A 13,201-nucleotide genomic window follows, 5' to 3' on the forward strand; every position below is an offset into this window, starting at 1 on the left:
CCCAGAGTCACTCTCTCAGTCTTCTTACCCCTTCCCCAATCAGTCAATGTTTATTCAAAACGAGTCTCTCCAAAAGTGTCACGAGTGAGACCTCCTACTTGTCAGGGCATCTTTGCCCATGAAAGCCAAACCAGCTTTACCTCCCCTTCAAACAGCACTCCGATGCAGAGAAGACGGCAGCAGGCTCCCGGGAATTGTCGTCCAGGGCGTTGAAACGGCAGTTTATGGGTGGAACGGCGGGATGAAAGGGTGAATCCGGATGGTGTAAGCAGGCGGACTAAAGAAATGGCGGACTTTACATGCTGCCAGGGATTGATAGACTGGAATGCGGACACTGGGACGGTCTGAGCCTCTTCCTTGTTGCATCACCCGGTGAGTTCGCGCCATCTTGTTTTAAGCAGCCATTCATCCCATTGGTGTGCGTGCGTGATGCAGGAGAGGTGTGTCCTTAAAGGTGCCGGTCGCCACAACGTCCAGACAACAGGAGGACAACTAGGACGACCAGCAGAGGTGACTGTGCAGTACAGCACAGATATACTGAGTTTGGCAGATCAGTCTTTTCTGTCAGAGCCACTAATTACTGGAACTCAGTACCAAGCGAGATCAGAGAGAGTAGCACCTTTACTGGCTTTAAATCCAAGATAAGATCATGGCTAAAATCAACCCAATCATGCACCCATCAATCATAAACTGTCAAACACAGGCTCATAATTCACTGGTTCGTAATCTTGTTGTTATTGTCGTGTCTTAACATTGTGATTTTATTGTTGCTGTTGTGTCTTAATAGTGTGAAATTTTGTTATTGTTGTTGTCTGAAGATGTCGCTCTGTGACAATGTTTTTATATTTGTTTGTATTCATGTGTGCTTGTTTGTTTTATACTATAGTGTTAGATTTCTGTCTTAACACTATATGTTTTCTGTTCCTGCTCAGGGACTACAGATGAAAATTAGCTAGTAGCTAACTCTGGTATGGCTTAGAGCTGTGCACTGTCCCTGTTAAATAAACAAATAAATAAATAAAATAAATAAATATGTTCCCCACTTAACCTTGCAAAAAAGGTTCTATGTTCCCCGTTTACACAAAAAAGGTTCTATGTTTCCCGGGTTCTATTTTGGCCGCTCAACCAAGCGGGAAACATAGAACCCTTTTTGTGTAAGCGGGGAATATAGAAGCTTTTTTGCAGGGTTAAGTGGGGAACATAGAACCCGGGAAACATAGAACCCTGGGAACATAGGGATGACCCCACTAGCAGAGGCTAACTGGCTGTGCTTCCCTCCAGTCATGCTCCCAGCTAGCTCCAGTTTGTTATTCAGGTTTAAGTGTGAAGAAGCAGTGGATCTGTCAGGCAGCTGAGTGAAGTGGAGCCTGAAGAATGAGCACCGGTTAGCCCCGGTTTCACTACAGGCAGATTCACTCACTACAGGGGCGAGGAAATAAAACCTAAACAGCCAACTTAGTTTGGCTTAGTTTAGCAGTTAGTGATGTCTTTCACTCACTCTCGGTCTCTGCTGTGTTTAGCTATTCCCCTGCCTACTTCAATGATGATGGTACCTGTAATAAATGTAATATATTTGCTGAGATGGAGGTGAGGCTCAGTTACTAGAAGAGCTGGTAGAAGCGCTCCATAGCTGTAAGTTACTCCAGTAGCCGGTGGCAGCTGACTCAGCTCGAGCCATCGCCGGATCCCGGCTAGTGCTAACATCGGGAGCTAACGCTAACATTCCTACTCTTCTCCGTGAGTGAGAGCGATGTTTTAGCCTGGCTACATTTTACAATGCTAATTGCAAATGTTAGCTGGGCTGCCGGGCTACTCACCTAACACAACCGAAACACCTGACCCATTGCTGGGACCGAGCCGCTAATAACTCAAGCTCCAGACATTAACCCATGTTACGATTGTAACATTAAATTTAATTGAATCGACATAGCAACATGTGCCTAACGTTACTGTAACACTAATTAAAACAGACATTTGACTTTATGTTGTTACTTAACGTTACCTGTCCAAGAGAGGAAGAGCTAGCTCCGAGTCAGATTGTAGCCCCTTTAGCTCTCGCAGTGCTCTCCACCTTGGAAATGCAAGGCCAATGTTAATCCGAGTTCTGTCCCTTTCTATATCCGACAACTTCTTCGCCAACGACCGTTGTTTCTTTAGAGGTAATGTCGGATCCTGGTCGTCTTCAGGTGAATGTTTCTTTCCGCTCTCCACCATTTCGCTTCAAAAATACACGCTGCCATTGCTCACTGGCTGTAGCCTTTTACAGGGAGGGAGGGCCAAGGGCTCTGAGAGGAGGTAGGAGGCGGCGATTCACATGAATGTACATGAACGTGCAGCTGTACCGGCTTGTAAACAAGGGGCTGGAGATCAACACAGAGAGAGGGTGTGTGACGTCATGCTGTACTCCAGATGAAATTACACCTCTAGTTCTTCACATAGCGATTTTTTAATTCCTTCAATCTAGAAATGATGAATTTCCGCTTATTGCCCCTTTAAAGTGTAAAAAATACACCTGGTCGCCCAGCCTCTCAGGATACCTTGTGTCAGAGTTGCATGTACCCCATGCACACCGTTTGACCATTTTTAAACTTCAAATCTCAGAAAAAGCTCATAAAACCGAACAAAACTGACTTTCTGTAATGCATTTCAATGGACGTCCAGGCAGAGAATGTCCGAGTGTATGGGAATGGCTATACGCACTGTGATTGGCTCATCGCGTTTGAGGGAGGGACTCAGCCATAGGTCAATTATCATAACTAAAAGCTGTAGTGATTCTTGTTGGTATCATATGCACCAGAACTGTGGTGCTGTCTGCCTTGTGTGTATATCAAGAGAAAGAGGAGTCGCCCAATGACAGTGGACTCCAAAGATGAAGGAAATGTTGATGCGTCAGCGCAAATACCTGAGATTTACATATAAGTTCTCAAAACATGTATAAAATATTCAGTGTATTTCAATAAGGAGCCACTTGCCGTCTGTGTTGTCTTTGCTGCAGCTTTGGCAGAAACTTCACCATTAAAAAAAAGCTATTGATCCAAGAGTTATCCGACAGTTCTATTAAAAATTAACAACCCTCGTCTTCTGTCCTGTGCCAAGAGATATTTGGCAGGGTTGCGTTTATTGATGCAACACAAGTCAGTGAACACAACACGGGTAAAGAACTGCTGGCGCAGAGGGCGTCTAGAAAAGAGGGTGTTGCAGAATCAGCGGCCTTTGAGGGAGAACTCATTTCAAATCATTTAAAGAATGACAAACATTGGTGCCTTTTCTCAGTAATTCAGCATTTATTGGTGTTGTGAAAATCATACAGTTAAATCGATTGGATCCATGAACTCAAGATTAAAATATTTCACTTCAACATGTTGAAACAGCAATAGCACATTAGCTCAGTGTGTGTGAGCAGATGGTCCGAGTGATATATCTACTAATGTTTTTATTATTTGTATCATATAGTCAGCTGGACACAATATATAATGATGCATGTAGGTATTTATACACCTAGCCAGGCTCAGATGACAGATGGTAATAAATGCCTCACGCTGACAGACTGCAAGCAGATTAATAGACTGACATTTCTGATGATGGATCTGTTGTCTTATCTGTCAAACTATCCCCCATTCATCATTCCCCAATGTTCTTAGTATCGCTGTGACATGTCAACAGGGCTCACAGATGCTGAGGTAAAAATGAGCTCTTGTCCCGCAGCTGCTTAAACCGACTACAGTGTGAAAATGCACCCCTCATTATTCCCCCTGCGTCTTTACACGGCTGTGGGGTTATTGATCTTTCCCATGAAGAGGACGCTCCTGGTCGAGTGCTCCAGGATAAAGACCATGAAGGGCCTGTCGAGTATCATGGTTTCGGGCATGCTCATGGGCATGACCTCAATGGTGGTGGCGGCTGCTGCCTCTGTTCCCTTTTCATCCACGCTCAGCACGGCCTGGTGGGATACCTGGGGGGGAAACAAGAGGAGGCAGGCAGAGTTTGAGCGCAGGACTTAGAAAACTGCAGCTAACAAACGGTCTTTGCAGGTTATGAACATGTTAGAGAGTCTGCAGCTCTTCACAATGTCTCAAAATGTACACTTTGAAAATCTGGCAACAAATCAAAAAACACTGGCTGGAACGCACTCCCACTCAACATCCTAATATGTAATAATGAAACATTTAGTAAGTGATCAGGTGAAAACATTTTTATCACAACACTCCATTTTAAAATCCTATCAATCAGGTTTTAAACCGGGGCCTAGTGCTGTGATGGGAAAGTCTTGAATGATGCTCCAAGTGCATCAGAAAACAAGTAGAGCTGTGCCACCCTTTTTATTGATTTATCTAAGGCTTTCAATACTGTGGATCTGTTGAATCTATTGGATCTGATTAAAAAAGAAAACAAACATGTAATTGTTTTTCAAACGATCTTTGCAGTAGAGCACAAGTTGTTGCTGCCAGTGTTAATTTTGTTGATGAAAACTATGACAAAATGTTTTTGTCAACGAACTTTGTTCTGTGACAAAAACAAGATGGTGACGAGCTAAAAATAGGTATTGATAATAAAAATTAAGATGAAATCTATGTTTCATTTTTGTTGACGGGATGAGACGTGACAAAAATGTTTGTGGTGGATAAATGGACATTGAAAGCCGAGAACATCTTCAAATGCCACATAAGCAACAGGCTGGCAACCTCCAGTAAATAGCCTGTGCCAAGATGATTCTTTAGCCAGCAAATGCACTCACAGCAGAGCAGATTCAGCCGTTGGTGGGAGTTGTGAGCTGCAATAAACACTGATTGTGGCTTATGGCTATCAGTCTAGTTTTATGGGTGTTAATAAAGGCATGCCACAAGGTTCTATTCTGGGACCACTTTTATTCACAGTTTTTATTAAACAGTGCAATTCATCTGTATGCGGATGATGCCATTTTATATGCAACAGCACCCTCTGTTGCCCAAGCAGTTAATAACTAGCATCTTGATTTCTGTGCTGTACATCAAACTGAAATTGATCTTAAATTACTGTTAAACTCTGTGACTCAAGTGAATATTACTTGCCTTAATGGGATACTAATTCAAAGAGTATCTTGCGATAGACCCTTTTACTATTACAAAACAGTATGAGGTTTTTTGGTGGGTGGGGCTTAGCTGGAGGCAAAATAATTCTCCACAGACATTAGGTAGCACTAGCTAGCAAGTTCTGTCATCTTGTTTTAGACAATGGAGGAAGATGAATGTGAGTGGTGCGTTCAGAAATACTCATTCTGAGTGTCTGGTCGCACCTTTTAAAAAAAAAAAAACATTTTAAGACTCCTATGTAGCCTACAGCCCTGTGGGGGAGAGGTAGCTTTACCTGCTGATAAAAAAAAAGTGACGTCACTGTGACGTCGACCCTATAAGGGTCTATAAAAACCTTGTGTTCTGACCTGATGATGAACTGTGTTTTAAAAAAAAAACCCATTAATGAACGGTTCTAAAAAGCAAAACATTTCATTTTTATAGAAATAAGGCATGTTAGACATGTTAGAATTCTAGAAAGCAAATAGATCAGGCAACCTTTTTATCAGCTGATGACTGATATAATTTATATGCACTCTCCTGTCTCTACTCTTAAACCTCTCAATGCAGTTTATCATTCCGCCCTTGGGTTTAAAACTGGTGATGGCTTTAGAACGCATGGTTGTTTATTGTATGAGGAAGTTTGGTGGCAGTTGTTGGTGGTGAGAAGAGAACAACACTGCGTGCTATTTATTTATAAAGCACTTCTTGGCAAACTACATTAGTATCTCACATGTCTTTAAACTACAGAACAATTTCACACTGCAGCAGGTTCCAAGACTATTTGGTTCTAGAAAATCATCATGTTAATACTGAGACCTGGAAACTGGCTCTTGCATAGTTTTCACCACACAAGTGGAGTAATCTGCAGAAGTTTGTAAAATTCGATCAGCTAATTCCTTTGAATCAATTTAAATCCCATTTGACTGACTTAGAGCAGCGTGAATGCCAACACACTCTCTCTCTGACCTCGTCACATACCAACGTTTGGTCATGGACTTTCCACAGTGACATGTGACGTGCAAGGTACCCTGGGTGTGTTGGTTGTTGGTTGTTTTCAATGACTTCAGTGTGAGACCAGGTTGCAATATGATGTCTGACGATCTTTCTCAAAATTTCAGCTCATACAGTTCAAAATAGTTCATGGGGTACATTACAGAAAAGACTTGCAAAGATTGTTGCTCCAAGTCTCTTTTTAATCTCACTCATATGTTTTGGTCATGTTTGAGTCTGGGGCAGTCCTGGAAGTCTTAATTCAGAATTATTTCAGTAACATTAGAGCAAGTAATAGAACCTTCCCCACAGCGATATTTGGTGTACCAGAGGCAGGCAAAGATATGTCCAAAAAACAAGCAAACGTAATCTCATTCACCTCTTTAATGGCCCGTCAGAGAATACTTTTATTATGGAGGAAATTGTTGCCCCTATCTCCTATTTCATGGCCACTTGATACAAGTTCTTTTTTGGAGTTGGAAAAGATCAAATTTTCCATAAGGGGTTCGACAGACAAGTTTTATAGTAACTGGCAGCCCCTGATCAATTATATAAAGAGCCTGCCCTCCCTTTCCCCAGAACAAATACCTAGGTGAGAGAATTATTAAATATAGCAGTTGAATCTTAAATTCTGGCAAAATATGCAATGCCCATACCTTTATTTTTATTTTATTTTATTATTGATTATTATTTTTTATTAATTTGTTATAAATATATTAATCCCTTTTCCCTCCCTTCTTTTTTACACTATGTATCTCATTCATTATTGCTCTTATTAGCTGGTACGTGTTGCTGTTATTATCGTCATTGTTATCATAATTCCTCAACCATGGAGGAGGGGGATTGGAGGGGATGGGTTCATTATTGGAACAACCTGATAAAAAATAGCAGTGCACACAACTCAAAAAACAATATAAAAAGTTGTATGGTACATAATGGTATACCCTTCACAAATAGGAGGAGTGTCCATAACAATCAAGAAGAAGCCTTTTTTTTTTTTTTTTTATCTTACTATATTCTTACTATATAATGACGAAAACTCAGGGTCATGGGAGGATGTGAATGAAGCAATATTACATCAATTGGCCAAATGGGGGCGCGATAGCAGCTGATTGAAACTGCAAACTTTGAATGGGCATATCTCATGTCCCGTATGTCGTAGAGACATGAAACTTTGCACAGAGATGCCTCTCCTCATGAGGAACAAATTTGCCTCAAGAACCCATAACTTCCGGTTATATAGATTTTCCGCCATTTTGAATTTTTTGAAAAACACTTAAAATCGATCTCTTCCTAGGAAGTTTGACCGATCTGCATGAAACTGGGTGAACATAATCTAGGGACCATTATCTAATGTTCCCTCTTGGCAAAAGTTGGAAAACTTATTAAAACTGAGCTTCTATAAGGCAATGAATATTGCAGAGGGCGTGGCTCTTCACATAAAGGTGTATAACATCTCAAGGGTTTCACCGATCACCACACAACTTTGTAGGCATGTGACCACACATAATCTGAGGGGACCCCTCCATTATTGACCCCATCAAACAAAATGGGGGCGCTAGAGAGCTAATTTCTTATCTAGGCCTAACCGCCATATCAATTTTTACTAAACTTAGTAGATATGTAGAACAGGATGCCTCAAGGCGACTGGAGAAATTTAACTCTAATTGGCAACTGGGTGGCGCTATAACAACAGAAAAATGCTTAAAAATGGCTAAAATGCGACCGATCGCTGTGGCTCCCCCTGTGGCCCAATGTTTGTTTTTTTCTAATTTTTGGTATGACTAAGTCATGGTATGGTATGCTGTACTCAATGGGTATGGACTAGTAGATCATTATTGACAGTTTTTAAGCTTCATTTCTTGGCACCATTTTTCCTGATATTGGTCATAAATATTATATACTAAAAGATTGTTTAAGATGTTTTTTTCATTCGTTTTTTCAACTCCAGGACTTCAACTTTAAATCTTTAACTTTCAAACATCAGAGCCTAAGTTTTAAAAATCTAATAACTAATTTATGGTGGAGGCAGGGTCATGCATTTTCCGCCAGTGACTTAGGGAGGCTCAAAGAAAACATCTGTAGCTTCAGGGAGGGTCACTAAGAACAGTCACACCCCTGCCACCCCGCTTCTCTGATGAATAAAGAACAGTCCCTTACCTGCGATGCTTAAATAAGAAAAACATGATTTGTCAAAAATCTGTCTAATATTTTGTTCAAAATGATCATGCAAATGTCTTAAGAAGTATTAAATGTGAGTGTCTGATACTCATGGACACCCTGCCCCATGAGGCACTGTCATTTCAACTCCCATAGCAAACATGTAAAGGGCATGTTTGCTGTGCTGATCCTACCTTTGAGACTTTGAGCTTGATCTCGTCAGAGATGCCAGAGAAATCAGCGTTGTCTGCAAAAGCATCAGTTATGCCCATTTCTGTCAGTGTGCTGCCCAGCGAGGCCTCAGCAGAGATGGAAAACTTTGGCAAGGACAGATCCACAGAACTGAGAAACACAAAACATCACCAGTGTCACAATCACTGGAATATACAGCTGACTCAACTCAAGTTGTACATAATAAGGACACCTCATCTATTCAGCATTCCCTCCATTTAGTCCAGTCACTGATTATGCATAAAGGCCCAACATATGACAAGACAAATCAAACTCCTCTTTTACCTCCTGTAGAGTGAGTCATGCCAGTGCCTGATGTAGTCCTTATTGATGTAGCCCTCCACCTCCTGCATCTTGCCTTCATCAGGCAGGACGATCATCATGGAGGTGTTTCCTTTGTAGGGCAGCATAATGACGGTGGTGTGGTTGTCGAAGTCCTGATAGAAGTCGAAGCGACCCATCCTCCTCATCATGTCCACCTGAACCTTTGTGGTTTCGTCCACAGTGAAGTCCTCCTTGTGTGTCAGGTTTCCATTGAAGGGTTTCTCCCACTGTCCTGTATGAGACAAACAATGTTAAAATGTTGCACGAAATCGGTCTCACGTTCTTTTAATATCTGTCAGACTGTTTTACATATTCGTGGCATGCTCGGTCCTCGAGCTCCTTGAAGAGTTTAATGGGTGCCTGAACTTTTGTAAATGCTGCATCTCTATGTGTTGACAGAACGATTGGCTATCTGCGTTAACTGCTGTCTTTCAGAATTGATCTGTACTTGCATGCCTCCTACCTCTGAAGAAGACATAGTTGATCAGCACCATGGCCATATTAGGGTCCAGGTCCTTCACCATGTCTTTGATCTTGTCCTGGGTGTTGGTGGCAATGAATCTGTTGATCTCAGCTGCAGCGTCTGCAGGTTTGGTGAAGTCGACCTTGAAGACCTCACCGGAGTAGTGGTGCTTGATGTCGTTCAGGAACTTCTCCAAAGGATTGAAGCCAGAGCGCACAGCCACAGCGTTACCGACATTCAGCTGCTGATCCTCCTGGCTGTGTCCCAACATGTGGAAGAGATGCTCATATGCTTCGTTGACCTGCGCCTGGGTGAGGGTGCTGTAGCCCAAGCCAGAGAGCAGCTGATTGTGGGTTTCACCACCGGCCCCTGTAGACAGCATGGACAGGGCTGCGGAGATGCCCAGTGGTGAGAAGAAGATGTTCTTCCCGGCAGCAGTGTGGGCATTCAGATTTTTGTAGAGGGCAAAGGCAAAGTCAGCATTGGGAGGAGAGAGCTTGTGGCAGCTCAGCTCTCCCTCGTGGCTGTGATCAGAGCCATGGTGGTGGTGGTGGTCTGCCCAGGCTGCAGCCAGCAGCAGTGCTGCGAGTGCACAACTAGCAAAGATCCCACGCATCTTCACAGCCTGGCCAGGGAAAATCAGAAGAGATTAATTGAGCTCTGGGGTGTACAAGTTACCCCAGTATTCAAAAAGTATCAACCTGTCCAGCCCAATAATGTATTGACTATATTCATGCTGTCATAATGTGCATAAAACTGGGCATCCATCAACTTTAACTTTAGCACAACAGTGAACCTCGAATGCAAGAATGCACTGACGTCCCATATCCGGGTTCAAATGTTTTAAAACAAAGCCCTCCAGTGTTTCATGTTCAGTCCTGCCATACACTAACCTATAGTCTTGTTTTTATGTTTAATGATTCATCTAAAAAGTATTTTTAAGTATTTAAAAAGATACATTTGCTTCACTTTAAAGTATTTTGTTTGAAATAACATTTAGATTTTTTTTTTTTTTTACCACTGAGTAGGTAGGGTAGGTAGTTTCACTGTGTACCTGAGAATCTCAGGTAGCAATCGAGGAAAAATCAGAGCTAAGAAAATACAATAAAATAAAATTCACAGCCACCTAGTTTTTGTTTTACAGTTAGTTTGATGTTCAGTTCCAAATTTACATGTATTAATTCACTTTCTGACACTGTCAAAAAAATGTTCCCGTTTCAAACTGTTACATTGGCCTTTTAAAAACCACCACTGTACTGGGCGACCTCTAGTTTGGGCCGTGGCTAAGCCAGATACCACTTCTGTCAAGACTACAAAGCAGAAGTTACACAATCCGAGATATTATTTTTGTAATTTTTTAAAGCTGAACATGGAGGTGACGCTGGGGTGAGCATGGTCTACACTCTACTAATAGGAGTTAACAGTTGACGCTAATTTTTGATTTCTTAAAGTTCAGCACCATATTGACCGATTAATGAAGATATATTTAAAAAACAGGCACGTGGATAATATTTTATTAAAAGTCTTCATAGAGGCTTGTGTTTTGAACTCAAACCAAAAAACCATTTCAAGACTTATTAGGGGATTACAACTATCAAATGGCATTGTATATAAAACAAAAATGGGAAAAGGAAGGAAACGTAGGTATAACCGAAAAGGAATGGAAGAAATTATGTCAACCAAAAAGTTTTATTGTTGTTGTTCATTGGGTTCTTTATTACTCCAGTTCAACAGAGTCATATATCAAATGTTCCAACTGCTGGAGACAATATGACCATCACATATTCTGGTCCTTGCAAAAAGTGCACCAGGTGGACGATGCATTTAAATTGAGACCCTATATTTGGACGCTCTACCTTTAGACAATGTTTGCTGTCATGAGAGAGATCTATTTTGAGTCCAAAGTGCAGCCGGAAGGAAAGCCATTACTGGAAGGTGGCAAAAACCAGTAACACCTACAGTCAGTGATTGGATTGACATTATATGTGACATCTTTAAGATGGAAGGGATTATTTTTTTCTATGAGACTGCAAGTTTTTGAAAAGATGGGAAAGTTGGATGAAGCATATCAGGCCTGGAGGTTCTTCATTTGTTTAAGGGGAATTCTTGTCTTTTTTTAAAAAAAAAAAAAAAATCCTCTCTTATTTATTTTATCTTTTTAATCTTAATATTTTTCTCGTCCTTTTTTTGTAAAATGATTAGAGCAGTGGTTCCCAACTAGTGGGTCACGGTCTAAAACTGGGTCATGGGTCCATTCTGAAGAGACCACCTCTGTAAATAACACAGTACAGTACAGTGAATATCCTTTAGATTAGCCTTTAGATTGAGTGACTAACAGACCGTTACTTGACAGAGACAGCAAAGAAGCTCGACAACACGGCCAAACACGATGTATGAGTATGAGGCCAAATGTATTAAATGGGACGGACCTTAAACTAATGAATAAATCTGGACCCCGTGGCTGGACCAGTTGGGAACCACTGAATTAGAGTATTACAAAGACACATCCATACATTCTGGTCCTATTTATTAAGTTCAGTTTTCTTTGTTGTATTTGTTTTGCTATCTTCGTACCTGTATCTACATTTACTTTATTGGTCCTTTTTGGCATCTGTATTTTCTACTGTAACCATTTTTATGTTACCCTCTGCTATTGCAGTGTCTCACAGAAGGCTTGGAAAGATATAAGGATGATTAAGTTATCTGTTTGGACCTTGGAAATGTCAATAAAGAGAGTTGTTGTTTTTTTAAAGTCAGTGTGTGCACTCAGTCTTCAAAACTTTGGAAACCCCTAATCCAAGATGTGTGTTTCTAAACGTTTAAAATGGTCATTTACTGTTAAGTTTCTAATTCCCTCAAACCTGCCTGGAAGGTTGCATTGCAGAAGGTGTACATTAAAAAGGGTCCCCCCAATGTTAAATAGGTGATTACGGCCCTGGATGGGCTCAGCAGAATTCTTTTTAAATAGAATTACAAGTGGACAGTGATTTAGCCTCTCAAAAGCTCCACACAATGAATGAAAGTCTAATACATCTAATGTTTCAAGTTATATATTAGTATATTTCAATAAAGTGCCATGCTTACCTTTAACGTCCTCTTTGCTGCAGACAGTTTGCCAGAAACTTCCCCTTTTTATACACGAGCTGTGAGAGTCAGCTGTTGGTCGGGTCAAATATTAACCAGGATATCTGCACTGATATCTTCACTGATGCAACACAACTGTCTCTGCACAACATGTGGAATGAGCCACTGGTGAGATGACAGGCCATTTAAAAAAAGGGAAGTGTTTTATGAAAAAATAAATGTGTGTTTTGTATTGCATCACATGTTAACATTAAAGCTGTGTGACCTCATTGGGCAGAAACCCCACAACAACCTTTAGTATATTGTTATTCAAGTGGACTGAGAGAAAACTAGACTTCTGCACCTCCTCTTAGCTCTGTTTTCAGGATTTAGAAGATCTAAACTGTGAGCCAATCACAGATCATTTCAGAGAGCGGGTGCTCCTATTGGCTGCTCTACAAATGCAGATGCACGTGCACGTCCCTTCAGATGGTGACAGTCTGATTCAATGGCGGAGAATCCTGCAGAGAAAGTTACTTTTCTAGCATTAGCAAAACAACTGCCTACACTGCAAAGAAACCCAAAAAAGGAAGATGGACTTTAAAAAAAAAAAAAACTGCCAACATCGGCTCTTTAATGTAATGGGAAAGGTTACAGTTGGCATTCACACCCAGGTCAAATGTCTCTGCGGTAATCGGGTATTTATTGGCTCCAGCTGTGATCAGCAGTGATGGTAATACAACGTCTGGGTGAACGCACTAATTTGAGCCCCTTTACCTGCGAGATGCAATGACAAGGCTACTGGCCGAAACTGTGGAGCATGCTCAGAGTGGCTCGGCCAGTTTGGGTCTGATTGACTTTTAACATGCAGGAGGAATTCGACTCCCAATCACACTATCTTGGTGTGTTAGTCCCACTT

The 13,201-nt window shown here is 41.3% G+C and overlaps 1 protein-coding gene across 1 annotated transcript; it reads right to left on the minus strand.

Moving 5' to 3' along the window:
* Positions 1–3,264: 3,264 nt before the first annotated feature.
* LOC117271293 (alpha-1-antitrypsin homolog) lies at positions 3,265–12,458 on the minus strand. Its single transcript, XM_033649452.2, has 5 exons — positions 12,304–12,458; positions 9,220–9,844; positions 8,718–8,988; positions 8,396–8,543; positions 3,265–3,952 (listed from the first exon to the last, which is right to left on the minus strand). The coding sequence occupies exons 2-5, from the start codon at positions 9,833–9,835 to the stop codon at positions 3,761–3,763; spliced, it is 1,227 nt and encodes a 408-aa protein (XP_033505343.2). The 5' UTR covers positions 9,836–9,844; positions 12,304–12,458; the 3' UTR covers positions 3,265–3,760.
* Between the last annotated feature and the right edge of the window lie 743 nt (positions 12,459–13,201).

Source organism: Epinephelus lanceolatus, chromosome 13 (assembly GCF_041903045.1).
Source record: "Epinephelus lanceolatus isolate andai-2023 chromosome 13, ASM4190304v1, whole genome shotgun sequence".
NCBI classification, from domain to species: domain Eukaryota; kingdom Metazoa; phylum Chordata; class Actinopteri; order Perciformes; family Serranidae; genus Epinephelus; species Epinephelus lanceolatus.

What these genes read in the sequence shown, in the direction of transcription:
- LOC117271293 (XM_033649452.2), bottom strand. Translation starts at nt 9,835, where the DNA reads ATGCGTGGGATCTTTGCTAGTTGTGCACTCGCAGCACTGCTGCTGGCT. An exon ending in CATGACTCACTCTACAGGAG is followed by an intron (nt 8,544 to 8,717) that starts GTAAAAGAGGAG and finishes TGTGTTTCTCAG; the next exon opens with TTCTGTGGATCTGTCCTTGC. An exon ending in TCAAGCTCAAAGTCTCAAAG is followed by an intron (nt 3,953 to 8,395) that starts GTAGGATCAGCA and finishes TTTCCCCCCCAG; the next exon opens with GTATCCCACCAGGCCGTGCT.